At 35.8% G+C, this 27,932-nt stretch overlaps 1 protein-coding gene across 1 annotated transcript in view; it reads right to left on the bottom strand.

Annotated features, from left to right (window-relative positions):
- LOC150100206 (bifunctional purine biosynthesis protein ATIC) overlaps nucleotides 1-27,932 on the bottom strand; it is a 307,282-nt gene that overhangs the window by 225,743 nt on the left and 53,607 nt on the right. The window contains exons 3-5 of the mRNA XM_090403041.1: nucleotides 26,802-26,878; nucleotides 10,578-10,644; nucleotides 328-416 (exon numbers count right to left, since the gene is read on the bottom strand). Of these exons, the coding sequence (XP_090259167.1) occupies nucleotides 328-416; nucleotides 10,578-10,644; nucleotides 26,802-26,878 (233 nt within the window). The remainder of the gene's footprint in view (nucleotides 1-327; nucleotides 417-10,577; nucleotides 10,645-26,801; nucleotides 26,879-27,932) is intronic.

Raw genomic sequence — 27,932 nt, forward strand, 5'->3', positions numbered from 1 at the left:
TCTTTGGGGTTTTTTGAAGTCTAAGGTTTATGCCAACAAGCCCACGACCACCCACGCCTTGAAGGAGGAAATTGAGCGCTGTATCAACGAAATTCAGCCACATTTATGCAAAACGGGCATGGAAAATTTCGACAAAACAGTGTGTATGTGCCAGCAAAGCCGTCGAGGCTATTGCTATTCCATGCATAACCCTATACTGTATACTTTATGAATCAATAAGAAATTACAATTTTTAATTAAAAACCTGTGTTTTCTATCAAAATTACTTCTTGCATGAATTTTGGGACACCCTGTATAAAGATACATATACAAAAACATTGCACATACCTATATCAATCTGTTCAACAGCATCTGCTACTGTTACATTTTGCTTGGAAATAGTTTGAACAAATGGATAGAGATTACAAACAACAATGCTGCAATGACAAAAATAAAAATTGAAAAAATGTCGTCTGCATGCACATACTGAACCATTGTATTAAATTCAGTATTCTAGAATAAATAAAAAAAATTCTAAACTTCCTTTAATAATCTAGTGCATATAAATAAGAGATAATATAAATTCTGTCTTACACTTGAATTAATATCAAACTATCACCACGTACATCTTATAATTCTAAACTGCCAGTCCCTTTATATCTAGATCTTCCAAGTATTTTTTCTCTCTTATTATTGTTTCAAACAACTGTTGATCTTCTATTCCTCTATTCTGTTTAAATGACCATACTACCTTAGATTAGTGATGATTTGTGAATATAAAAAATATCCAGTTCCTTTCCAATATGTCAATTTCTTCACAATTCAAAATTTCATATCATCATTCTAATAACTCATCTCCATAACATTTAATAATATACCTTTTGAATACGGTAACTGAATCCATCTGAATACAGAAGCTAAAAAAAGTTTGAACACACACACACATGCATGCAGTACTGCTAATTCAGTGTTTTGTTTTGTTTTTTGTTCCATATATTTTTATTTAATTGCTTCTGCACCTTTGCAGCTTTTTTTTTTGTTGTTGTTTTATTCTATTGTCTACTTCTATATTTAATTTGCCATCTTGACCACAACTTGTAGCTGAATACCTAAAACGTTTTCCTTGTTTTTCAGTTTACCATTGAGAATTTGGTGGATGTTTTCTGATCCTATACTTGATTCAGTTTTCTCTTTTCATAACCAATTCATAAATTTCTTACAGCATCTATTTAATGAAATAACATAAATACACAGAATAAAGAACTGAAGTGTAATATTTACTTTTACAAATTTTTACATCAGCTTTAATATTATGTACTTTACTTGATAATGTTATCCATATAGATTATGCACAATGGTGGAGATAGTGTACAAATTTAGTCATACATACAATTTAATGTAGAACATTGTAAAATCATTTTTTCTCATATACAAAATATAAACAAGAGGGTCTTCTTGTGCTAGCCTGTTATAAAGACCAGCACAAGAAGACTGAGAGGGTCTTTGCCTGCCATTTTTTGTTCAAACACCTATTCTTCTAATCATTCATTTTTCATTCTGTTTTAAGTGACCAGTCAAGATTAGCTCTGCTTACAAATTTAGGGATGTTAATAATGTCAAATTATTATGATATCTACATTTTTTATAAGGTTTTGCAATCAATGCTTCTCAAATGTTTGCAATATGACTTCTGCATTACTTCAACCTTAGTATCACCTCTGGATCTGGCTCCCACTGATGAGACTCAATAAAGGTCAAAACCGGCCTGGGTAGTGACCCTTTCCAAAATGCATGCCATTATACATGTCCATAAGGAGATGTGTTTTGCATTATGGGATACTAAGGCAAGCGATGTGAAGTCATTAGCTTCTTTAATATGAGTTGCCCCAGTCCTGAAAATAGTTCAGGTGCAAACTTGTTTGCTTATACTTGGATAAAGGATTAAACCAAGTATATAATTTTTTGGTATCTTTAATCTATAGTATAACCAAGTGGAAAAACTTTCAATTAAAACCAGTTAACCCCCCCCCCCTTCATAACAGAGATTACACTAAATCTATCACCATTCCTTATATCTGGGGCATTATATCTGAAAAGCTAACAAAAATCCTAAAAAAATATGACCTGACTACCTGTTATAAACCATATAAGAAATTGGCATCCCTTATCTGCTCCAACAAAGACCAGCCACTTCCCCTAGACCTACCTGGAGTATACCAGGTCCCTTGCAGCTGTAAACTGTCCTATTACAGCCAAACAAGCAGGAAAACTAATATCAGGATATCCGAACACAAAGACTACATCTAGTTTCACCAATAAAGCCACCCAGGACTTGCAGGACATGCATTAGATACCCACCACAGAATACATTGGAAGAAAAGCCACTTTACTACACCGCAGCAAATATAAATATGAAATATTATCCCTGGAATCAGTCTCAGCTCTAAAAAACTTCCCAAACCTCAACAAATTTGGGTGCATGAGAATGCCCCAAATATGGGAAGCTTGCATCCTAAGAACATCAGCCCAACAGCCAAGACAACCCAATTTAGCCAGCTAGGGGGCACCTTTAGGATTCTAAGACCAATGCCAGTTGCCTTCTTCAGCCTTATTTGCTTGTTGTTAGTGCCTGTGTGCACATATCATAGTTTTATGTTCCCAGAATATGGCAATGTAACACTGCCGAAATATTGGAAGGTATTGATTAAAGTTTTTTAATTAATATTTTAGTGTATGTTGTCATTTCCCAAAAAATTTGAAGTCATGTATAACCAAAGTTTATCTACAAGAAATAATTAATAATTAATTAATTTATTGAACTTGCTAATATTTCACTGGTTTTCTAACCAACGTTATCAGATCACAAATTACATTCATTCAGTATGCTATACTGAATGAATCAGCTATGTTCGAATGTCACCCTATCCTCATTCGTTATCAAAGTGGACAACTTGTAATGGGATGCTCTACATAACTGATAAGCAATGCAAAGGGCCAGCTGATTTCTGGTGCAATGTACAGTTCTCTTCTTCCTGTGGTATGGTGATGAGAAAATGCATTATGACAGTTCTATCAGTTGAGTAACAGCACCTTTCATCTCTAACTACTTGGTGATTTTCATGAAGTGTGGTAAATGGTTCCTTAAACATATCCTTTAAATTCAATGTTGCTTGAGATGAAGTAATTAGAGCCATTGTTAATACCAAGCCTTAATATATGAAATAGCTTATTTAATAGCTCACTGCTAGCTTTATAACAACAGTGAAATATATAACATGCATGCATTCACTACTAGACATGAGTGAATCTGCTGAAAATTATATTTTATGTACTAAATATGGAATATACTGATCTCACTAAGTGATCATCAATACCTAGTTGGCATGTTTTAATATGGTTCTTATGCAACACTATGAAATTTTGTCTTTGCTAAAATCCAAATAAATCACATAGCTATTACCTGAGTATTTTCCTTATGATTACTTCATAAAAAAGAAACAGATTTGTCATAACCAATCTTCCCTTAAAAAAAAAAACATACTGTGCCCTGTTCAACAGGTGATCCTTATCAAGACTATCTTGGATGATTCCTAATTAATATTTTTTCATTATTTTGTTTATAACAATGTTAAAACGTATTGGTCTATAATTCTACTTTATGGAATGAACTTCCCTTATGAAGCAGAATAAACCTTGCAAAATTTACAATCAAAAGGGATAGGTATCTTCAATCTTGTGATTCATTGAAGATTATCAAAAATGGATAGAATGATCCTGATGTACATCTACTTACCACCAATGAGATGGTTGTATCATCCCTGCTTCCAACATTACCAATTGCCAAATGATTTACAATAGCAATAATTTCCTCCTCATGTATTACACCATTAAGAAAATCTTACTTCTCAAGCAGCTAGTGTTGATGTGACCAGTGTTCATATCAACGCTAGCAAAGAACTTCTAAAATTAAAACTGTTCAGCAGCTACAGCTAGATTTTTCAAACCTGTGCCCAAGAAATTGTCTATGCTTAATTCATTTTTATTATTCCTTACCTTTTGTGATGTATCTATAAAAGATTTTCACATTCATCTTAATATTCCTAGCTAGCTATAATTCAAATTTAGCTTTACATTCTTTAATTAGCAATATAGTTAACTCTAACAGATATTAAATTATGAGAGATATCCCTTAATGTTGCTATTCTGCATTACTATCGCTTCCACTTAAACAATATCTCACTGAGTATCATTCAGTGATTCAAAATTGTGTGTGTGGGGGGGGGGGGGGGCATACAACTATAATCTTTAATGTTGCTATATTAGAACATTATTTCCCTAGTCCAAGATAATATGAAAATTCTATATTACAGCATGCTCATAACAGTCTTCATTATAAGTGTGGCTTTTCTTTTTTTTAAAGTAACAATTCCACTCATAAAAAAAGTACTAGTACCATGGATAGTTAGTACTGTGGTACTATATTAGATAATTCAGGAACCATGGTCTAGAAATCACATAGTGTTTTTGAAGCCACATCAGGCTTTCTGGTGAAGAAAATAATTCAATATATGCCTTTGGTTTAGTAGCAAGCCCATTGTTCCTTCCCTTTACCTAATCTTTTTTATAGAGAAATATGAAGAATAAACAGACACATACCAAAACAGTCTTTTGATTATACAGATGACATTTTGATAATGTGAGAATGTTGTAATGTGGATGATTTACCCATGACAAATGTAAAATTGCCATTGTAATTATGATTAAACTGGCTAAAAATAGCCTCAAACTCTTTTAAAAAAATGTAAGAGGAGGGAAATGAGCATGAATATCATGAGAGGAGACAAAGATAAAAATAATTCAGTAAAGTTAAATTAAAATGAAATATAGATACAATAAATAAGGTATAACGTAAAAAAAAGTTAAAAGCTAATATACTGTCAGAAATTCAGGTGCATGAGTTAATGCTCTGTAAAAATTCATTAATAAAACAATTACCTTATGAAATAGCTTGTACACGTGCGTACGCACACACACAAAAAAAATATAAATTATGATAGACAAGAAATTATATTCTTGTTTTAATCCTTTACCCAAGTGTAAAAGCAAACAATCTTTTTACGTGTCTCACACCCACGAAAGGCTTCTATAAACCTACAAGTACATGTGAGTGGGGATATTTTTCCACTTTTTTATATATTGCAGTTCTCACAAATAATAGACTGATTTGGAGGAAAATTGTTGATAGGAGATTAATAATAATAATGTAAACTTAATCATGCAGTGTTGTCATAACCTGAACATCCCTTGGGGATACATATCAGGAAATTGATGATATATATATATATATATATATATATATATATTTTTTTTTTTTTTTTTTTTTTTTTTTTTTGCATTTTTTCATTTATTTTTTGCATCCAGAAAACCTGAATGTGAAATTCAGAAAACTGTGAATGCAAAATTACAGAAAAACCTACAAAACAGGTAGATAATTCACAAGCACATCATATCACCCCCTCACAACAATTTGGATTATAAAAACTCTATATTAAAGGGACAAAATTAATCGGTTCTGATAACAGTGCCCTAACTACTGAACATGACCATATCCTTACCACTTTCTTAGCCAATGATTACAACCCCCAAAAAATATTAAACCCTATAACTGCAACCCCCTCTCCCCTCCCATATCAGAGCACAATCTTGTAAGTGGTTGTAAGGTTTACAACCTTACAACCACTTACAGACCACATAAGAAATTGACATCTCTTATTGGCTTCACCAAAGACCAGCCATATCCCCTAGACCAACCAGGAGTACACCAGGTCCACTGCAGTTGCAAACTGTCCTATTACAGTCAAACTGCCAATATTTTGATATTGGCAGGAGAGCCAATATCAGAATATCTGAACATAAAGACTACATCAGGTTCCACCAATACAGCCACTGAGGACTTGCTGACCATGTTTTGGACACCCACTACAGGATACACAGGAAGAAGGCCACTCTAATACACCACAGCAAATATAAATATGAAAGACTACTCGAATCTTCTTCAGCACTGAAAAACTTTCCAAACCTCAACAAATTTGGATGGATGAGACTGCTCCAAATTTGAGAAGCATAAATTAGGTCAGAGCTGTATAACTGAGAGGAGACCTCCACATACCCTTTAAAGGAATGCGGAGAACTGAGCAGGGCTTCTGACCTAATGTCCAATCTTCACCTTCTTGTGAGGCACCCTGTTGGGTATCTACCTGGATGCTGAACGAACGAGGATGGGCTGGCAATTTGGGATTTAGCTGACCAAATTGTATTCTTATTGGTTAAACCAAAATACAAAATGACAAAATTTCATGCCGGCTGGGGTGTCGCCTGGTTAAACAAGGCCCCCGTTGTTTTTGCCAGGGAACCAGGGCGAACAGCGAAAAGTCAGCTACTGGAATAAAACCCTAAAACACACCTCAACTCAATATCACCAGAGTTGAAGATCGGTACTATCAACATAGGAAGCCCGAATGGCAAAGAAATGGAGCTAGCTGAGGAATTACATAAGTACTAGATTGATATAATAGGGGTGACTGAAACAAAAATGACAAAAACTGGTGAGATCTTTCTGAGCAATAAATACAAAATGTTATATTCAGGCAATGACAATCAAGGAAAAGAAGTAGTAGCCATAGTATTCAACACTAAATATGAGGCTAATCTTCTTGAATGGCAAGCAGTCTCAAGTAGAGTGATATGGGCAAATATCAGAATGGGGAACTGGACAATAAGACTTATTTGTGCCTATGGTCCCACAGAAGGCTCTACTAAGGTAGAAGTGGAAGAATTTTTTGAGGCTCCAGAGAAAGCTACTGACACAATGAAAAAAAGGAAAAGTCGGTCCTTGTTGGGGATCTAAATAGCAGAGTAGGAAGTGATTATGAGACATACAAAAATATTTTGGGAAAATTTGGAGAAAAGAGTAGAGCTAATAATAATGGCAAATACCTGTTGGATTTCTGCTCAGGACATCGACTGGTTTATTACTAACACCATGTTCCAACATAAAAATGTGCACAAATTCACATGCAGAGAAGAGGCAAGGAATAAGAAAAGTCTCATTGACTATGTTATTGTTGATAGTGATGTTTTCTCCCTGGTGCAGGACACCAGAGTGTACAGAGGATTTGAAATTGGATGTGATCACTATTTAGTCTTGAGCAGGATAAAATTGAATTTCATATTGAAAAGAATAGCATGTAAGAAAGTTTTAAAGCAAATAAAAGTTGAGCAGCTCTCAGATGTGAACTGTAGACTAAAATACACAAAAATTATTGAAGAAAAAATGAAAGAGTTTGAGAACAGCAACCAAACCTTGGAGATTCAGTGGCAAACCTTGTAGAAGAAAACACTGATTGATTTAGCCAGAGGCATGTGGTGAGGTTGTCTGCAAGGATAGAAAAATCAGAACTCCATGGTGGACACAAGAAGTAAAAGAGGCAGTAAAGGAAAAGAAGAAAGCATATCAAAAGTTCCTGGCAAATAAGTCAGCTTTTGCTCTTAGAGAATACAGAGACAAATGTAAGACAGCTACTGTGTAAAACTAGCTAAACAAAAGTCATGGGAGGACTTTTCTGGAGGTTGTTGAAGAAGCTCAGAAATGGAGGAAAGAGTGCTGTAAAAGGAATTAGAGATGATAAAGGTGACATGAAAACAGGAGAAAAAAAGATATCCTTGAAGTATGGAGTAATTACTTTGAAAAATTGCTAAATGAAACAAGCAGTGATAGCACAGTGGTAAAAAAACTCAACAGGCATACAGTCAGAAATACATATCCACACTTGAAGTAGAAAAATCCATTAAAGGCTTGAAATGTGTAAAGGCAGCAGGAATAGATGATATTCGACCAGAAACGCTTAAGTATGGTGGTATAAAAGTCTTACAGTGGCTGCACTGCATAGTTCAGAAGGCGTGGACAGAGGGACGAATTCCCGATGATTGGAATAGAGCTCTCATAGTACTCATATATAAAAAGGGAAATAAAACTGAATGTGAGAATTACAGAGGTATTTCCCTATTGAGTGTTCCTGGTAAGATTTATGCCAGTATACTTAAGAAACAGTTCAGAAGAATTGTGGAAGAAAAGCTTGGTGAAGAACAAGCTGGATTCAGGCCAAATAGAGGCTGTCAGGATCAGATCTTCACTCTAAGACAAATAGTTGAGAAATCATGGGAATATAACAAAGATTTGTATTTAAGTTTTGTCGATCTGGAAAAGGCATATGACAAGGTGCCAAGAGAGAAGCTATTCAATACATTACAGTTATATGGTGTCAATGGGACATTACATCAAGAAATACTGAGTCTTTATTTGAGTTGTAAATCAGCAGTTTGGATTGAAGGAAGTACAGGAAGATGGTTTAATGTTAAATCTGGTGTGAGACAAGGATGTACATTATCCCCTCTTTTATTCATTATCTATATGGATCATATTATTAAAGAAAGTGGTATAGCACCTGATATCAAAATTGCAGATGTTAATGTCAGCTGTTTGCTTTATGCAGACAATGTTACACTTCTAAATAAATCCACTACAAGTCTGCAAGATTCCCTGACTAAATTGAATAACTGTTGTAATAGATATGGTATGGAGGTCAGCAATAAAAAGACAAAGACAATGAAAATACGCAGAATTGTTGAAAATGTCAACTGCGTTGTGAAAGGAGAACTTGTGAAACAAGTAAAACATTTCAGCTACTTAGGCACGATTTTTACTGAAGATGGTAAATTAAATATAGAAATAGACAACAGAATCAGCAAAGCTGGTATGGTGGGAAGTCAATTGAATAAATTCATATGGAGTAAGAGAGAAATTAGTCGGAACACTAAATTAGCTGTATACAAGACAGTGTTCAAACCAGTTTTAACTTATGGATCTGAGAGCTGGGTCAGAAGTAAAACACTTAACCAAAGACTAGAGACCACAGATATGAGAGTCCTGAGAAAGATTAGAGGCATGAACAGATGGCATCAATGGCAATATCATATTAAAAATGAGGATATTAGTAAAGAACTTGACATTGTCAGCATCCAGGAATGTGTCAGCAGAGCTAATATCAGGTGGTATGGTCACTTAAACAGAATGGGCAATGAAAGATTAGCAAAACAAGTGTTCTCTGCCAGGTTGGCAGGAAAACAACCCAGAGGAAGACCAAGATATAGATGGATTGAAATGGTGCAAAGTGCCTTAGATGATAGAAATATAAGATCTGATAATGGTGGAGTCTTGACAACTAACAGACTGATTTGGAGGAAAATTGTAGATAGGAAGTTAGTAATGACGTAAATTTTTTCATGTACTACTACTATCATATCCTGTACACCCTTTGAGGGTACATGGCAGGAATTTGATGATGATGATAAATTCTATGATCATCAGCCCAACAACCAAGATTGCCCAATTTGGTCCACTAGGGGACACTGTTACACCATTCAGGACTCTAGGCCCAACTTCTGTTGCCTTTCTTCAGCCTCATTTGCCCTGTATTAGTGCCTGTGTGCACATATAATTGTTTTTGTGATCCTGACGATGGCAATTTAACATGGCTGAAATATAGGAAAGTATTAATTAAAGTCTTTTATAATTAATATTTTAGTATATGTTGTTATTTCCTAAAAAATTAATAGTTATGAGTAACCACTGTATAAGCTTATCTGCAAGTAAAACTGGTTTAGTAGTGATCTTTCCCATAATGCACAGTAATATATACATTTGAAAGGAAATGTGCTGTGCATTATGAGATACTGAGGCAACTGATTCAAAGTCAATAGCCACTACATACAAGTAACCCAATGTAAATATACTTCATGAGCTTTTATTCGCTTACTCTTGGGTAAATGATTAAAATGAAAATATAATTTTTTGTATAGTATACTTTATGTTCTTCTATCGAAGCGTAAAAACTGTCCGCAGAAAAAAACATTAGTAGATGGCAATGATCTGAAAAGTTTCCATTAAGAACCACATGAAGATTTTGACAGTGTTATATTAACTCAGGCCAGTAGCTGTATATTGCTGCTGATTATGAAACAAAGCTAGGTTGACTGAGAAGATAGTATTCAGCTCCAACCATCCAAATAGTGGCAATTCAAGAAGCAGCACTTGTTATAAAAGATAAGAAACAAGTTGGATTCACACTTGATTGTCCACTTTATGCAAATATGATAAGAATATAGAAGACATTCAATCTGCCTTACATAAACTGTACACACAGTTGCAAATATAGTCAAACATTGTTGTAACAAGTATGGAAACAAGATCACAGCAGTAATGTGCAAAAAGCCAAGATGATTTTAATTTAAATTAAAATCTTGTTTAATATTAAGCGTACTGTAATTTATACAAGCATATTCATACAAATAATATCTAGGCATGTAATTATATTATTTTTTAACTGTAACAATTCTTTTGTTTTTTGAATGTATTTTTTTATCAAGTTATTCAGAATTAAAAGAAAAATGGGATGTAGATTTAAATCATCACTGATATAGTGAGTAATGGTTACAATGAGGATATTTCCATACAGAAAACAAATAAAATTATTGTTTACCCGACATATTCATATCCTTGTTTGGCCATATCAGCTTTATCACTTTCAATTCTCCTTGAAAGAATACCTGCAGGATTGAAATTAATAATCAGGCAATTTGTATTAAAAAAAAAAAAATCAAGTTATCATTTGATTTTTTGATTCATATTATATTTGTAATTTAATGCATATGTCAAAAACAAGATATTTCTTGCCTTCAAACTTAAATAAGAGACTTATGTACATTTATTTATTCATATGGGGAGTTCCCCCCCGCCCTTTCTTCTCACATCCATTTTTTTTGGGAGATGAGAAATAAAACATTGTGAGAATTACAGAGGTATTTCCCTACTGAGTGTTCCTGGTAAGATTTATGCAAGTATGCTTGAGAAACGGTTGAGAAGGATTGTGAAAGGGAAGCTTGGTGAAGAACAAGCTAGATACAGGCCAAATAGAGGCTGTCAGAATCAGATTTTCCTTTTATGACAAATAGTTGAGAAATCACGGGAACATAACAAAGATCTGCATATTTAAGTTCTGTAGACCTGCAAAAAGCATATAACAAGGTGCCAAGAAAAGAGAAAAAGCTATTCAAAATGCTACAGTTATATGGTGTCAATGGGGCATTATATCAAGCAATACTTAGTCTTTATTTGAGTTGTAAGTCAGCAGTTAGAACTGAAGTACAGGAAGATGGTTTAAAGTTAATATGGTGTCAGACAAGGATGTACATTATCCCCTCTGTTATTCATTATTTATATGGACCACATTATGAAGGAAAGTGGTATTAAACCTGATATCAAAATTGGAGATGTTAATCTCAGCTCTTTACTACTTTATGCGGATGATGTTATACTTCTAAATAAATCCAGTACAAGTCTGCAAGAATCCCTGGCTAAATTGAATAACTGTTGGAAAAGTCATTGAAAATATCAACTGCATTGTGAATGGAGACCCTATAGAACAAGTAAAACATTTCAGCTACCTAGGCACAATTTTTAGTGAAGATGTTAAATTAAATATGGAAATAGACAACAGAATCAACAAAGCCAGTATGGTAGGAAGTCAACCGAATAAATTTATATGGAGTACGAGAGAAATTAGTCAAAACACTAAATTAGCTGTATACAAGACAGTGAAGACAGTATTCAAACCAATTTTAACTTATGAATCTGAGAGCTGGGTTAGAAATAAAACACTTAAATAAAGAAATAAAGACCACAGATATGAGAGTCCTGAGAAACATTATGGGTGTGAACAGATGGCATCAATGGCAATAAGATATTAAAAATGAGTATATTAGGAAAGAACTTGACATTGTTAGCAGAGCTTATTATTATTATTATTAAACAAGACCTCATGGAGTCAAAGACTCATCTAGGAAGTCCTTTTATCTCACACACATCTCATCATACCGGGTCTTAAACACATTCAAACTCCCTGCAGACACCACACTCTCAGGCAAGGCATTCCAATCATTCACAACTCTGCATGAAAAAAACCTGCCTCTCACTCCCCTACTCACACCCTCTTTATACAGTTTCCAGGGATGACCTCTGGTTCTCCCCTGATCTCCCACTATTCTCTGTAGAACTTCTCCACCATTGATCCTATAACAACCCCTTACCAACTTGTAGGTCTCTATCATATCTCCCCTCTTCCTTCTCTCCACTAGACTCTGCAAATTACATCTTTTCAATCTTTCCTCATACTCGACATTCCAGAGGTCAGAAACTATCTTAGTCAGTCGCCTTTGGACCCTTTCCAACATCTCTTCATCCTTCTGAAAACCAGGTGACCAAATCTGGGCACAATAGTCCATGTGTGGCCTAATCAAAGCCTTATACAATGGAACAAGAATCTCCCTACTTCTACACGTCAGTGTCCTCCTCATCATCATTCCCAGAAGTCTTTGTGTTGTCTTCACAATTTTGGCGATGTGTCCCCTAAATTTTAGATCCTTATCCACAATCACTCCCAGATCTCTTATTTCCTCTACTTCCAACAATATATTCTCACCAAGCATAAATTCTGCATCCCATCTTTGTTTTCCAAATTTTAAAACCTTACATTTTGCAACATTGAACTCGCATCCCCATTTGCTTGCCCAATCACTCAATTTATTCAAGTCTTCTTGCAAGGCCACAACATCTTCACTACTCTTTATGGTTCATCCCAACTTTGCATCATCTGCAAACAACTGAATATCTCCATCCAAATCTTTGCCAATATCATTAATATACAAGTTAAATAGTAATGGCCCTAACACAGATCCCTGAGGCACTCCACTAGTGACTTTCCTTTTCCTAGATATTGCACACCCATACACAACTTGTTGATACCTATCAGATAGCCAGTCTCCAATCCAATGCACTAATGTAATATCCAATACCATCTGCTCTAGTTTGACTGTCAACTTATCATGAGGTACTCTATCAAAAGCTTTTGTGAAATCCAAGTATATTACTGTGTATCCTTCTCCTCTGTCCAAGGAAGTAGTCACTTTATTGTAATAAGTAAGTAGATTACTAAAACATGACCTCCCTTTAGCAAATCCATGCTGTCCATCAAAGATTATACCATTGTTGTCAACCCAACTCTGGATCCTAGTTCTCACAAGCTTCTCCAACAACTTAACCACAACACCTGACACACAGATAGGCCTATAGTTTGATGCTCGATTTCGATCACCTCCTTTATGAAGTGGCACAATCTTGCCCTCCTTCCACTCTTTAGGGACTTGACCAAGTGCAAGACTCGTATTAATAAAATATGTCAAGGCAGGTGTCAACTCTCTGGCACATTCCTTCAGAATACGCGGTGATATATTATCAAGTCCCACAGCCTTATTTACATCTAGTTTACTCAACTCCCCAAACACCTCTTGCTCACTTACAGTCAGTCTCTCCTCCCCATCATCAACTGCTCTTAATCTCTCCATGAAGTCACATTCACAAGATTGAAAGATCTTTATGAACTGCTCATTAAGTATCTCCACCACACATTCTGCAACAGCTGTCTTTATACCATTTCCTCCAATCAATGTCATCCTTCCATAATCATTCTTTCTTTTGCTGGCTACATATCAAAAGAACTCCCTAGGATTCTTTTTAGCTTCATTAGCTAACTGCTGTCCATACCTCTCTTTAGCTACTCTCACCAACCAAGTCACCCTCCTTGCCTGGTCTTTGTAGACCTCATGAAATTGGTTACTTCCACTTCTCTTAGGCTACCTCCACAATGCCCTTTTTCTCTGTATTGCATGCTTAATCTCTTTATTCATCCGTCTCACACCTACCTTATTTAACCTTCTCACCCGTGGTATACATTTAGACATTGCATCCACTAAATATTTTTTGAAAATCCCCCAAGCTGCATTGATCTCTTTTCCAGCTAACTCCTCATTCCATGCTACACCTGCAAGCTGTCTCCTGAGCTCTTCATAATCACCCCCCCTTGTAGTTCCACATATACCCTTTTTTCATAGGGGTCCTTGCACTGCTGGCAACCACCCAAGTAATCACCTCATGGTCACTTTCACCAATTGGTGGATGATTTGATACTTCATTGATAATTACATCCTCCGATGAGATGACCAAATCCAAGACCCTTAATCCTCTTGTGCCCTCTGTTACATACTGTCTGAGGTAGTTATCCCTCAAAAACTCAAAAAACTCATTTTCTTTAATTCCAGTTGCTATCTCTTCATTCCAGTCTATATTGCCATAATTAAAATCACCCATAATGATCACCCTTTTCTTATTTGCTTGGCTTATTTGACTATACATTTGACTATCACCACCATCCACATTACCAGGTCTATAACAACATCCCACCAAGTATTTGATTATTTGATTCTATTCACCTCTATCTCACACTACACTGCCTCAAAACCACTGGCCCCATTTCCCTCTTGCATCTCTACCGTGTATGGACATAACTCTTTCTCTATCATCAATGGCACTCCCCCCTCCCTTTTTACCCCTTCTATCCTCACGAAACACATCATACCTTTCCATCTCTATTCCTATCAGGATGTCATCCTCATCTAACCATGTCTCACTTATTCCGACAATCTCTGGGTGCACAGACGCAATTAGTGCAACCATTTCATCCGCCTTGTTTCTTATACTTCTAGCATTGGTATACAAACACAACAACTCATTTCTGGATCTACAGCTAGTTTCACTGATACCACTCACTCGATGTGATCTCTCCATGCTGGACTGGGGACATTTCCCTTTCTGCTTCTTCATTTTAGAACCCTTTGCAATTCCATCTGTTTCCTTTTGATCCCTGATCATCCCATTACTTTCCTGCCTACACATGCTCTCACCTCCTCTTGGAGCATCCACCTTTCTCACGCTGTGTATCCCTGTCCACCCTGAGCCTCCCCGTTTCCCTGCTCCTCTTGCACACCCATTCTCTCATTTTCTATACTCATACCACTCACTTCCCCATTCATTTCCACTCCTTCAATCTCTCCTGTCTTACTCTCCTGCTCTTCCACATCACTCCCCCTCTCGATCTGATTCATTCTCTCTATTCACTTCTCCACTTTCCAGCAGCAGTCTCTCCAAGCGACTCACACCATAACCACTCAAATGCAGTCTATCGCTCCCATACAGCTCACTTCGTCCCTCAAACTCATTCCACACATTAACCAACTGTACTCCCATCTCCTCACACATTTCAGCGAGAATATCATTCATAATCCTTGCTCTCCGCCTCATTTCACCACAATCATACCTAGGCAACACACTGACCACCCTTCCTGTCACACTATTCTCCTTTATCTTTCCAAGCAGTCTCCTGACATTCATTTTGACATGCTCTTTGTTCTCTCTCAAATCATTTGTACCAATTAATACAATTAACTCTTTTGCTCGTTCCCGCCTCATATTCAATGCCTCAATCACTCTACTCATTTTACCGCCTGGAAAACATACCTTGTGCATTTTATCCTCTAGCACACCTTTAATAATGGAGTCGCCATACAACGCCACTCGCTCATCTTTTGTTAACTCTTTCATGCCATCATGATTTATTTTAATAGTTTTAACCTGAATTCTCTTAATTTCATTCCGCATCCATTTCATTTCTTGCTTCATCCAATCCAATTCACCTTCCGAACCTTGCGACACATTCACTCTATCATTAAATCTTTCTAACTCTCGACCCCCTCTTCTCACTTTCCCTCTCATTCATCATTCTTTGTTTCTGTACTTTCGGTCCAACATACGTCCAACTTTCACTATCATTCTTCTCACTTTCACTCTCACATATCTTTCTTTGTTTCCGTACTTAATCTCAGGTGTATGATTATGATCACTTAAACCAGTGCTTCCCAAACTTTTGGATGTCAGGGCCCCCTTTGGAAAAATTTAAATATTTCACGAGCGCCCCCCCCCCTCGAAAAAAATTGTAATATAGACATATATTATTATAATATTTATTATATTTATATTCAATACAAAACATACACAACGAATATTGCAAAAATCAATGCAAATATTACATTTTTAGCATCTTACATACACATTTGACATGGTACATTATCTCATATTTTATATAGATAGATATATTGTTATTATACATTTGCAGTACAAGCACATGAAACATAAAATGATTAATAATAAAGAAAGAATTAAAAACATAAAAGAAGTTTAATAACGATTTAATGTGATGGATGTGTTGCAATACTGCTAACATCTCATAACATATCAGGTGAAATATTTGAAACTGCAATTCTTAGATTTCTGCTTTGAAATGAAACTTATATGAATAAGTATATATTTACTAATATTCATTAAGTGCAGAAATACACAGGAAGCAAAATTTGTGAACCCACACCCATGTGTGATTTTTTTTTCCATTAAAATATAAAAAATAACAAAAAAGAAATAATAAATAATAAAAATTAAATACGTTTCTTTTAAGATAAAAAAAAATCTACTTAGTCTCAAAACATTTTTAATTTGTTTTCATTATTTCACGGCCCCCAAGGGAGCCGCAGCCCACAGTTTGGGAAGCGCTGACTTAAACAGAATAGGAGAGGAAAGATTAGCAAAACAAGTGTTTCTCTGACAGGCTGGCAGGATAAAGACCCAGAGGAAGACCAAGATATAAGTGGATTGATAAATTAAAGTAAAAAGTGTCTTAGAAGACAGATATATAAGATCTGATAATCTTGCAGGTAACAGATTGATTTGGAGTGAAATTGTAGATAGGAAGTTAGTAATGATGTAAGTTTTTTCATGCAGTACTATCATATCCTGTAGTACTTATGACTGTAAATCCACGTGTGTGTGTGCGCGCGCGCGTGTGTGTGTGTTCATGCGGCCAGTTTGCCTGTTGTAAGGAAAGAAAAACCTGAGTTTCCAGGTGGAAAAAAAAAACTCTCTTAGCCAGTCTCATATCTCCATATGAGACTCGCTAACTCACCTTTAGTCGAAAGAGACCAGATAAAGGTTCTTCATGTAATGGACGGGAATTGAACCCAGGTCTTTCTGACCAAAGGGCTTTATCTATATCGACTGAGCTACACAGGCTCGCATAGTGTGGTGATATTGGAATGGATTCCCATTGAAATTAACCTTCACATGTAAGGAAGTCATTTTGCCTCTTTACAAGACCTTGATAAGATCTCACTTGAACTATTATAATAGGTCTGGTCTCCTAGATTCTGCATTGATTCTGATACAGTGAGAATGCAAAGTAGAGTGTTAACACGTTCATTGCCAAATCACGTGATATCACGCGATGCGAGTTCTCACCAAACGGCCGATCACGCGTTATCGCGTGGACGTCGCTAACTAAATAAAAAAAAAATTAAAAATTTGGCTACCACACGAAATTCCAATTTTCAGCTTGGCAATGAAAGTGTTAAAAATGATATCAGGATTGTGGAATACATCTTTGTTAGCGAACTAAATTAGTAAACAGAAATGCTTAGGAAAAATTTGGAGAAAAGAACAAAGCTAACAATCACAGTAAGCACCTGCTGGATTTCTGTTCAGGAGATGGACTAGTCACTACTAATACCATGTTCCAACATAAAATGTGCATAAATTCATTGGAGAAAAGGCATAAGAAATAAGAAAAGTCACATTGTCTATTTATTGTTGATAACAATATCTTCATGCTATCAACAATAACATAGTCAATGAAATAATAGGACTTAAAGAACACAAGAGTATACAGGGGATTTGAAACAGGAAGTGATCACCATTTACTTTTGACTAGAATAAAAGTGAATATCACATTGAAAAGTGTATAAAAAAATTTTTTTTAAAAAGAATCAAACTAAAGCAGCTTTTAGAAGTGAAGTGTAAACTCAAATACACACATACTAAAATGAGTTTGAAAACAAGAAGGAGATTCTGAAGAAAAATTGACTGATTCAGCCAGAGAGGCATGTGGTGAAGCTGACTGCAAGAATAGTCAAATCAGAACTCCATGGTGGACTCGAGAAGTTAGAACAGTCATGAAAAAGAAGAAAGCACAGTAAACCTGCATGTGAGCTGAGAAAATACAGAGAAAAATGTAAGAAAAGTAGCTACCAAATCATTGGAAGACTTTGGAAAAAAAATATAGAAGATAATATATTTACTCAATATTATATATTGAGTAGTGGATGCCATACAGGTGTTGCTCAGCTAAGTCATTATTTTTTAGTATATATTAGTGATATTGTTATATATACTTGGAGGTATTTTGTTTATTTTTGATTGTGTTGTTAAGTGGTGTTGTTTAGTCACTATTATTAAGTGATACACTTTCAGAATCATTTTTCGTTATGGCACCGATATGTACGAGAAAAATAGCAACCAAGACATTGATGTTGACTGATATCAACATTGAGATTTAGTGCAATGTAGCATGTGTTTAATGTATTCATTGCTGAGAATGAATGGTTTATGGTATGAGAGCGAGAATGGAGAAAATATTTGTTGGAAATGTTTGATAAGCAAGTATAAGAAATGGGAATCATGAAAGAATGAAGTGACTGATAATAAGGATATAAGGTAGGATTGTCAAAGTGTAAAGGAGAATGTTGCAGAAGTATATGCAGAAGTGAATGATAGTGCACAAAATACAAATTTGAAGGAAGTGGTTGAAAGTAATGTGGATAATGAGATGAATGCCAGCATGGAAAGAAATTGCACACTTACACAGACTCCTTCACAGAGAAAATGTGAGCTTGAGTGACTAAAGAAATGATTGGTACAGAGAAAGAACAGAGAATGAAAGAAAGAGTGAATGGGAAAAGCAAAAAAGTGCAAGAAACTGGGAGAAGAGAGATAGTATTGTATGGGCAATGATAAGAGGTATACTTAATGAGAAAGTGACTAAAGTGTGTTTTCCAGGTGCGAAGATAAAGGATATTAGTGACGCTGTAAGTATGTAGAAGAAAGAAATGAACAAGTTAATTGTTTTGGCTGACACAATTGACTTGAAAGGCGAGAAATATGCAATGAGAGAAGATATGAAAGAGTTGTTAGTAGAAGCAAAAATTAAGAGTAAGAAAGTAAAGATTGTGAGTATACTGCCTCAGTATGATAGGACAGAACTGAGAAGAAGGGCGATGATTGCCAATGGGAAGACTGTGCAGGAGGAATGGTGTGCAGCTTATTGATGTATGGAGTGAATTTGATGGGTGAAAGGACATATATGCCTGACAGACTAAATTTAAATGATTTTGGAGTTAGATCTTTGGAGAAAGTGTTGTTTAGTGAGAGTGTGGTAGTGCAAAACCAGGGAAACTAGAGATAATACGTAGGATGAAATCATAAGCATATGATTGCTCACCCCCTGTGATAAATGAGCATATGTACAGTAATGATTATGCAATGCCAAATGAGATTTCACAGGTCTCCAATTTGAATGGGTTGGTAATGAGTTACCATTACACAAGGGTAAATATGGGTACAAAGAGATGTTGAAATGAATGTACATGAATGCAAGTATCAGGAATAAGGGTGAAGAGTTTCTGTCACTGGTAAAATCAAATTGGCCAAAAATTATATAGTTACTGAAAATTATACAGTTACAGGGATGAATGTAAAGGGTAGTTACATTCATCCCTGTAACAAGGGAGTCTCATCCATATCCTCCTGTCTTGGGCTGTAACCACATCCAAGTCATCCTCAAGTCCTCCTCCACCAGCTCCCTCCATCTCTTCTTTGGCCGCCCATGCTTCCTCCTCCCCCTGCACATCCATCTGCGTGACCTTTCTTCCCACGTACTCCTTCTCCCTCCTCATCACATGACCAAACCATCTCAACCTTGCCGCTTGTATTTTCACTCCTAAATTCATAACTTTCACCGTTCCCCCTTACATAGCCATTTCTCAGAATATCCTTTCTGGTCACACCGCACATCCACCTAAGCATTTTCATCTCCACTACCTCCATCCTGCTGATGTTATTTTTCCTCAAGGCCACAGTTTCCATAGCATGCGTCATAGCTGGTCTCACTACTGTCCTGTAGATTTTACCTTTTAGATTGATCGGCACCCTCTTATCGGACACCACTCCAGCCATCTCTCTCTCTCTCTCTCTCCAGTTCCTCCATCCTGCATCCCATGTCCTTCTCAGCCTCTCCATCCTCTTTCACTGTTGAACCTAAGTATCTCACCTTCCTGATGACATTTCCTTCCAGCTCCAGATCTGTCTCCTGGCTGACATCCACTTTGCAACACATATACTCTGTCTTGCTTCTGCTTAGTCTCATACCTCTCTCTCTCTCTTCCAGTACTTAGCTGAAGAATTACAACCAATAAAATTAGAAGTTAAAGAGGATTTCGGGTCTGAGGGAGATGGTTCATTCGAGGATGCCTGGTGTGAGATAGAGGCAAATAGGACAAAATACATTGTTGAGTGTTACCAGAGACTGGGGGGGGGGTCCACAGGAAGATATAGATGCTATGTATTGGCAGATTAGCATAATGAATGTATGCTGAACAATTATTACGGGAGACTTTAACTATGGGAATATTGATTGGAGGGAGGAAAGGGAGTAGGGCAAGATGAAAGTGGAATTTATACAATTGCTAAGAGATAATTACATGAAACAACATGTTATAGAGGGGACAAGGGGTTTGAGGGTGTTGGATCTGATAATAGCATCAGAAGATGTATCCATAACCAAGGTAGACACTTTGCCTCCAATTGGGGATAATAACCATGCAGTCTTGTTCTAGAAAGTTGTCAAACATGTGAGTTCTCTCTCTCTCTCTCTCTCTGTCAAAAAAGGGGTTTATGTTCATTGATAAGGCTGGTGATTATGAGAGACTCAGGGGTCATCTTGGAACAGTGCCATGGCTTGAGAAGCTACAAGGAAAGAATATCAGAGATTGCTTGAGAGTAGCAGTATCAGACTGCATACCCAAGGTGAGGATAAACCAAGTTGGAATTAAGCGATGAATTCTTTCCTTGACATGGAAAGAATGACCACTGACATTCTTTCCTTGTAGCTTCTCAAGCCATGGCACTGTTCCAAGATGACCCCTGAGGCTCTCATAATCACCAGCCTTATCATTGAACATAAACCCCTTTTTTGACAGAGAGAGAGAGAGAACTCACATGTTTGACAACTTTCTAGAACAAGACTGCATGGTTATTATCCCCAATTGGAGGCAAAGTGTCTACCTTAGTTATGGATACATCTTCTGATGCTATTATCAGATCCAACACCCTCAAACCTCTTGTCCCCTCTATAACATGAGTAGGGATATAAAGCAAGAGCTGCAAAAAAAGAAAACACTATGGAGGAAATATAAAGAAAAAAGTGATCAGCATACTCATGAGCAGTACAAAAGTGCAAGCAAGAAGGGTGACTAGTATGATAAGGAAGGCCAAATCAGACTATAAGAGAGAATTAGTCAAACAGGCCAAAGTAAACCCAAAAGAGTATTTTTTTTTTTTCATTATGTAGCAAATAAGAGGGAAAATGATTATGGCAAAATCACTTTAAACGGTGCACATGGTAGGAAGGTGACTGAACCAAAAGAAATAGCTAAGTTGCTGAGTGATTATTTTGCAAAGGTATTGCATCCAGGTGGTGATTTTACAACAGAAATGCATATCAACATTGAGGTAGATGAACAGGAGGTGTTCAGCATATTAAAAAATATAAATGTGAATAAACAGCAGTGGGACTGGATGGCATATCAGCCCATGTATTATGTGAATGTGCAAGAGAATTTACATTGCCTCTGATGAAGTTGTTCAATCTGAATCTCAGCTCTCACAGGGTTCCAAGGGAGTAGAAAGAGGGTAAGATAGTACCATTGCATAAAAGTGGCTCCAAGACAAACTACAGACCAATTAATATATCAGGAGTGACTGCTAAAGTATTAGAAAAGTTGGTGAAAGGTAAAATACAACAGCAGGTGGATAGAGATGTAATACTCTATAATGGGCAGCATGGCATTGTAAAGGGTAGAGCTTGTCTTAGTAACTTATTCATATTTTGTAATAAAGTGATAGCAGAATTAGATAAAGATAATGGCTACACCATGATACTGCTTAACTTTGCCAAGGCATTTGACAGAATACACATGGAAAACTATTACAAAAACTAGAGAGGATGGGAATGGATATGAGGCTAGTAGCATGATAGGGGGAGATAACTGATGGACAGACACCAGAGTGTTATGGTGGAGTGGAATCTAAGAGAATGATGGTGACTAGTGGAGTACTTCGGGGTTTGGTACTAGAGCCCACTACTCTTTAATTTGTATATCAATGACATAGGGAAAGATTTAAGAGGGGATATTCAGTTGTTTGCTGATGATGCAAAACTGGGGAGAGCAATAGTTGATAAAGATGGTGTAAATATCCTGCAGGATGACTTAAATAAATTGGCATTGTGAGCAAAGGATAATGAGTGTCAATTTAATGTTGCAAAATGTAAGGTTACGCACTTCAGATCAAAAAAGGTTGCACCATATGCAACCTTTTCGATCAACCGTGGTGCAACCTTCATGATATTGAAGTGAAGGAATGGATTACAAGAAATTGATTAGGCTAGGGACTTGGAGATAATGGTGGCAAAGAGTTGAAGTTGAGAGGCATATTGCAAAAGTTGATAAAATAGCTCCGAGAATCACTTGGATGTTGATAAACATGCTAACAAGTAAAGATAGGGAAGTCATTATCCTCTTTATAAGACTATGATTTGGCCGCATCCTGACTACTGTGCACAGATTTGGTCACCTAGGATTCTTACGGACCAGGAGATAGTAGAGAAGATTCAGAGACAAGTGACAAAGCTGGTGACAAGTCTGTGGAATGCTCTGTAAGAGGATAGATTGAAGGTTTGTGGGTTACAAAGTTTAGTTGATAGGCAGAAAAGAGGGGACATGATAGAAACTTTTAAGATATCAAACGGGTTTTATAAAATCGATGCAAGAATTTTCAATATATGACAAATAGAGAACTAGGGCCATCCATGGAAGTTATGTAAGAGTGTGAGGACCAGATTTTTTTACGCGGAGAGTGGTGAGTGAGTAGAATGGATTGCCAGAATTGGTTGCGAGTTTCCTGATGGTGAATGGATTCAATGAGAGGTATGATAGGATTTATGTGTATAATGGTTGATTTGGATCTCCCACAATGAGTCTCTGGACTACATGGAGATGCTGTAAAATAATAATATCAAGGTAGGTGGCAAAGGCTTAGAAATGGAGGAATGAGTACTGTAAAAGTAATCAGAGATAATAAACGTGATATGAAAACTAAGGATATCTTTTATATTCTAGATGCTAAAGTAATTACTTGGAAAGATTGGTGAATGAAGCATAACATAACAAAACAGTGGTAAAAAATATTTAAGAGCAATGCAGTCAGGAATACATAACAATACATGAGGCAGAAGAAAAAAAAAATACATTCAAAACCTGAAATGTGGAAAGACAGATAGAATAGATATTTGACCAGAAATGCTAAAATATGGAGATATAAAAATTTTTATATCTTCATCTGTGGATGCACTGCATAATTCAGAAGGTCTGGTCATAAGGTTCGAATTCCAGATTACTAGAGCAGTGCTCTCATAGTAACCTTCAGTAAAAAAAAGGAAATAAAAACTGAATGTAAGAATTATTACAGAGAAAGTTCCCTACTGAGTGTCCCAACTAAAATTCATATAAAGCATACTACCTTAGAAAAGGCTAAAAAAAAAATGGAATATTTTATGCCAGTATTTTGCTTAAGAATAAAAAGATAACTGAGGATACAGATAACATCATATAAACAAACTAAATACAACACCAAGTAGGCATTCAATTATTTTTGACTATGACCTCTGGGAACAATTTAAAATGTTCAATTATTTTTTTTGTTGTTGATTTCAACATAGAATTATAGTCCTTCCAGATGTTTGGAAGGTTTTTAAAACTCATAGTTGTTTAAGTTACAAACTTCCTGTAAACCAATATTAAAACTAACTTCCCTTATTCATTTGCCCAAAGATGAAGTTCACCTATTTCCACAAGAATATAAAACACACTGTCAGTGTAAACTCTTATATTATGAACAGTGGCAGATCTGCAGCAAAACACCAGAATTATATAGTTAGGAATCAATATGGACAAAAGACTATGATTCAAAAGAAACATATCATTCTCAGAATCTACTTATGCTTTGCAGAATACTCCTAACCTAAACACATATGGTTGTAAAAACTTCCAAACATCTGGGAGACTGTAATGCATTTAAATCAACAAAAAACTGGCTAACTTTGTGCCCAGAAGGCATAGAAAAGTAACTGAAAGCTGGATTGATGATCTATGTTTTAATTCAAATTACTTTTTGTTTAGCAAGCTATCTCCATCCTTGACAATGACTCAGTTACTGTGAGGCTAAATACTACTGTGAGGTAGAATATAGAAGTAAAAAGAATTGAATAAAATATTCAATTTGTTTAACTTCTGTATTTTGATTAACTATTCCATTTCTTTATTAATAATGCTCAGTTAAGAAAAATTGGAAGGGGAAACTTGGAGAATAACTAGCTGGGTTCAGGATAAATAATGGCTGTCAGAATCATATTTTCATCTTAAGACAAATAGTTGAGAAATCATAGGAATATATGCCACCCGTGGTGGCATATATTCATATATGCATATGAATGCAGGCATACATATGTAAAATTTCGATGTTGCATGAATTGTAATTTTTCAAATACATCAATTTTTTACAGAAGGAACATATCCAAATAATAAAAACCTTGTACAAATATTTCTATTTTCGTTATGTTAAAATATTGTATAAAGAGTATGATAAGTCCAAAGGGAATTAACTCGCTCATTGTTTAAACAAAAGAAGTAGAATTGTTGAAGCCAAAGGCAATGCCTTGAAATCGGTAGATTCTTTGATAGTTGTTTACCAGTTCAATCTCAGGTGACCTTCACGGTCAGTACAGAAAGGGGCAGTGTAAATCAAAAGGAAGTTCCGAAGGCCACAAAATCGGATTAAGGACGTAAAGGGGAAAATAAGGAAGTCGGCAAAAGTTCGAGAATCATGAGTCGCAAAATGTTGTCCAGGGTTCTCGTATCTACATGCAAGCTTTGCACGGGAACATTAGGGGTTCCAAAAACTTAACCCAAGGTTCAGAGGTACAGTTGAATATAAGGCATGGATTCTAAGAGACTGGACTCTTTTTTTTCATCTTGGGCAATCGTGACCACGTGAGTTTGAGGTCGAGAGGGGTCGTTAGTCAGAGGGAGGAAGACGGAGGTCCGTCCACCGAGAGCCACTCCAGTTCACAGTCGAAGATATCCGGAGGCGATTAAAATAAGGAGAAACCTAGTCGAGTTGGTCCTAAAGCTCTGCCGCTCTATCGAGTCTGTGCATGCCCCAGACCACCACAGTTCTTCACCGGGCCATTCAAGACCCGGAAAATCTCTCCTCGTATCCTGCCAGTTGATGCGACGACTCATCGGTGTTCTGCGACTCTGAAGGAAGAATTCCAAAACACGGAATGAAGAGGGAAACTTGAAACGCCTAATCGAGCAGAGAAGGAAGGTACACAAGACAAGAAGAAACCCATGTTAGTTTGTCTATTCGTTTAATTTTTGTGATGTAAGAGAATCCCCTAATGAACTGATAAGCTATTTAGAATAAGGCAACGATAACTTAAGTGTGAATAATTCTAGAGGATGTGTGTAACTGTAAACGAATGTGAAACTGAGCGCAGTTAATTTCCCGAAAGGCAATTTGAGCTAAGTGATTGGATTGATAACTATCTGTATTCATGATAATTCTATGTTAATGTATTTACCTGTTGTTTATGTCGTAAGATTGATTAAGCTCGAAGTTAAGAATTCTGCTGATGTGATTATTTATATTTAATTAAGTGGTTATGAGAGATTACTTTGAGAATTATATTAGGTACATAACTGAAACTGGAATATGGTAATTGTATGCATCTGTAATATTTGTATGTAAATTTGTTACTTATTGTTTGTGACGTAAAATTTGAATTGATGAGAATTAAGTAAGCTATTATGAGAGGATACCTTGAATGTTATAATTGATTGCATGATTGAAACTGAGATTTTTTGAGGGCGATCTTCCCTGATTTTATGTATTGTGAACAATTATTCAATTAGTCATTAAATATGTTTGTTTATTATTATACAAAGGTGTCGTCTGAATTATCTTGCAATGCACTGATCCAAAAAACTTAATTTAAGCCTATAAGCAGGAACCATAAGATAAGAAGATAGTTAAGACAGAAAATGCATTTGAAGTCACCATGACTGCAAACCTTGGCCAAGAAAGGATATATATCTGATTAATTAGAATCTACTGGGGGTATAAATATCTTCTCATGTCATTAGAAGAACTTCAGTGGTGCAGTCAAAAATAAATAATAAATTTCTAGAGATCTTGGGCATAAGAAGAAAATACCGAAGGTAGAACTTAAGGAAAAGGGTAGATAGAGTAGCAAGATAAAGATATAAGTAAAAGAAAGAAAAGTAACATTTTTACAATAGCTGTAATATAGATTTTTTAGTGGCACAGGCGACAACAGGAATACAGCCTTTTATGGGTACGCTTAACATAAAAAAAAAAAAAAATGCTACAATTTTATCAATAAGAACATTGTCAGTAAAATAACTTTCTTTCATAAAACTCATTTTTTTTCACCACGTTAACTATTTGTAAGGTTAATAATTGAAACACATTAAAAGTAAAGAATTATTAAATGTATGAACAAATAGAGTATCCATACCTCCATGTACCGCAGGATGAAGTGTCTTCACCCTACCTCCTAACATTTCAGGAGCTCCTGTTAATTCAGAAACATCCCTAAAAATAAGCAATATTCATCATAAAAATATACTGTTACAAATAAGCTTTCAGCATTTGTAAGGAGCTGATTTTCTTTTGCAGAAAAAATATTTATAATGCAATACAGTGTTGAAAAGGCATGAAAACAGCATATAAAAATATTTTTATATATAGAATTTTAATTATATAGAATAAAAAATAATGAATAATTTTTATTCTATATAATTAAAATCAGAAGAATTAAAATTCTATATAATTAAAACAAATTTTTTGTTCTACATAATTAAACTAAAATAGTTAATCGAAAAGTTGATCTGTGGTCTCCAGAAAGACCAGGAATATGAGAGTTCAGAGGAAAATTTGGGGAATGAACAGATAGCACCAGTAACAATCATTAAAAATTAAGACATTAGGAAAAAATTTACCATTATTAGCATTCAGGAATATGTGAGCAGAGCTAATTTCAGGTAGTATAATCACAAACAGAATGGGAAAGGAAGGATCAGAACAGGTCTGAAGCCAGGATGCAGAAAAGACCCAGAGAAAAACCAAGAACTAGGTGCAGTTAGAAGATATGACAACATTGGAGTCTTGACAGATAATGAACTAATTTGAAGGAAAATTGTTGATAGGAAGTCAGTAATAACATAAGCTTCTGATGTGTACTATCACAGTATCCTGCATGCACCCCCTCCATCAGGGTAGAGCCTCCATAGCTCAGTTGGTATAAACCAGTGATGGCAAACCCATGACGCTCGTGTCAACAGTGACATGCCAGCATTTACCAACACCTGACAACGATCGATTTCAATAAATGATCAGTTTGGTAGAAGATTTAATCAATTCAGAAGTTTAGAATAGACAATTAAAATAATTAAGTATCCAGATTTAATACTACATTTAATTCCATAATACTACAGTATTATGGAATTAAATGATTTTGAATGGATACAAATTGAAGGATTTTAGCTGCAGTTAGCAGAGTTTCAAGGCCAGCATCTGTACTCAAGTGTTTGTCAATCTGAGGTATCAACTTGAAGAAATTGCCTGCAGAATGAAAAGTGCCACCACT

The sequence above is a fragment of the Typopeltis vanoorti genome, chromosome 13 (genome assembly GCF_054136105.1).
Source record: "Typopeltis vanoorti isolate ZY-2024b chromosome 13, IOZ_Tvanoo_1.0, whole genome shotgun sequence".
In the NCBI taxonomy this organism is placed as follows: Eukaryota; Metazoa; Arthropoda; class Arachnida; order Uropygi; family Thelyphonidae; genus Typopeltis; species Typopeltis vanoorti.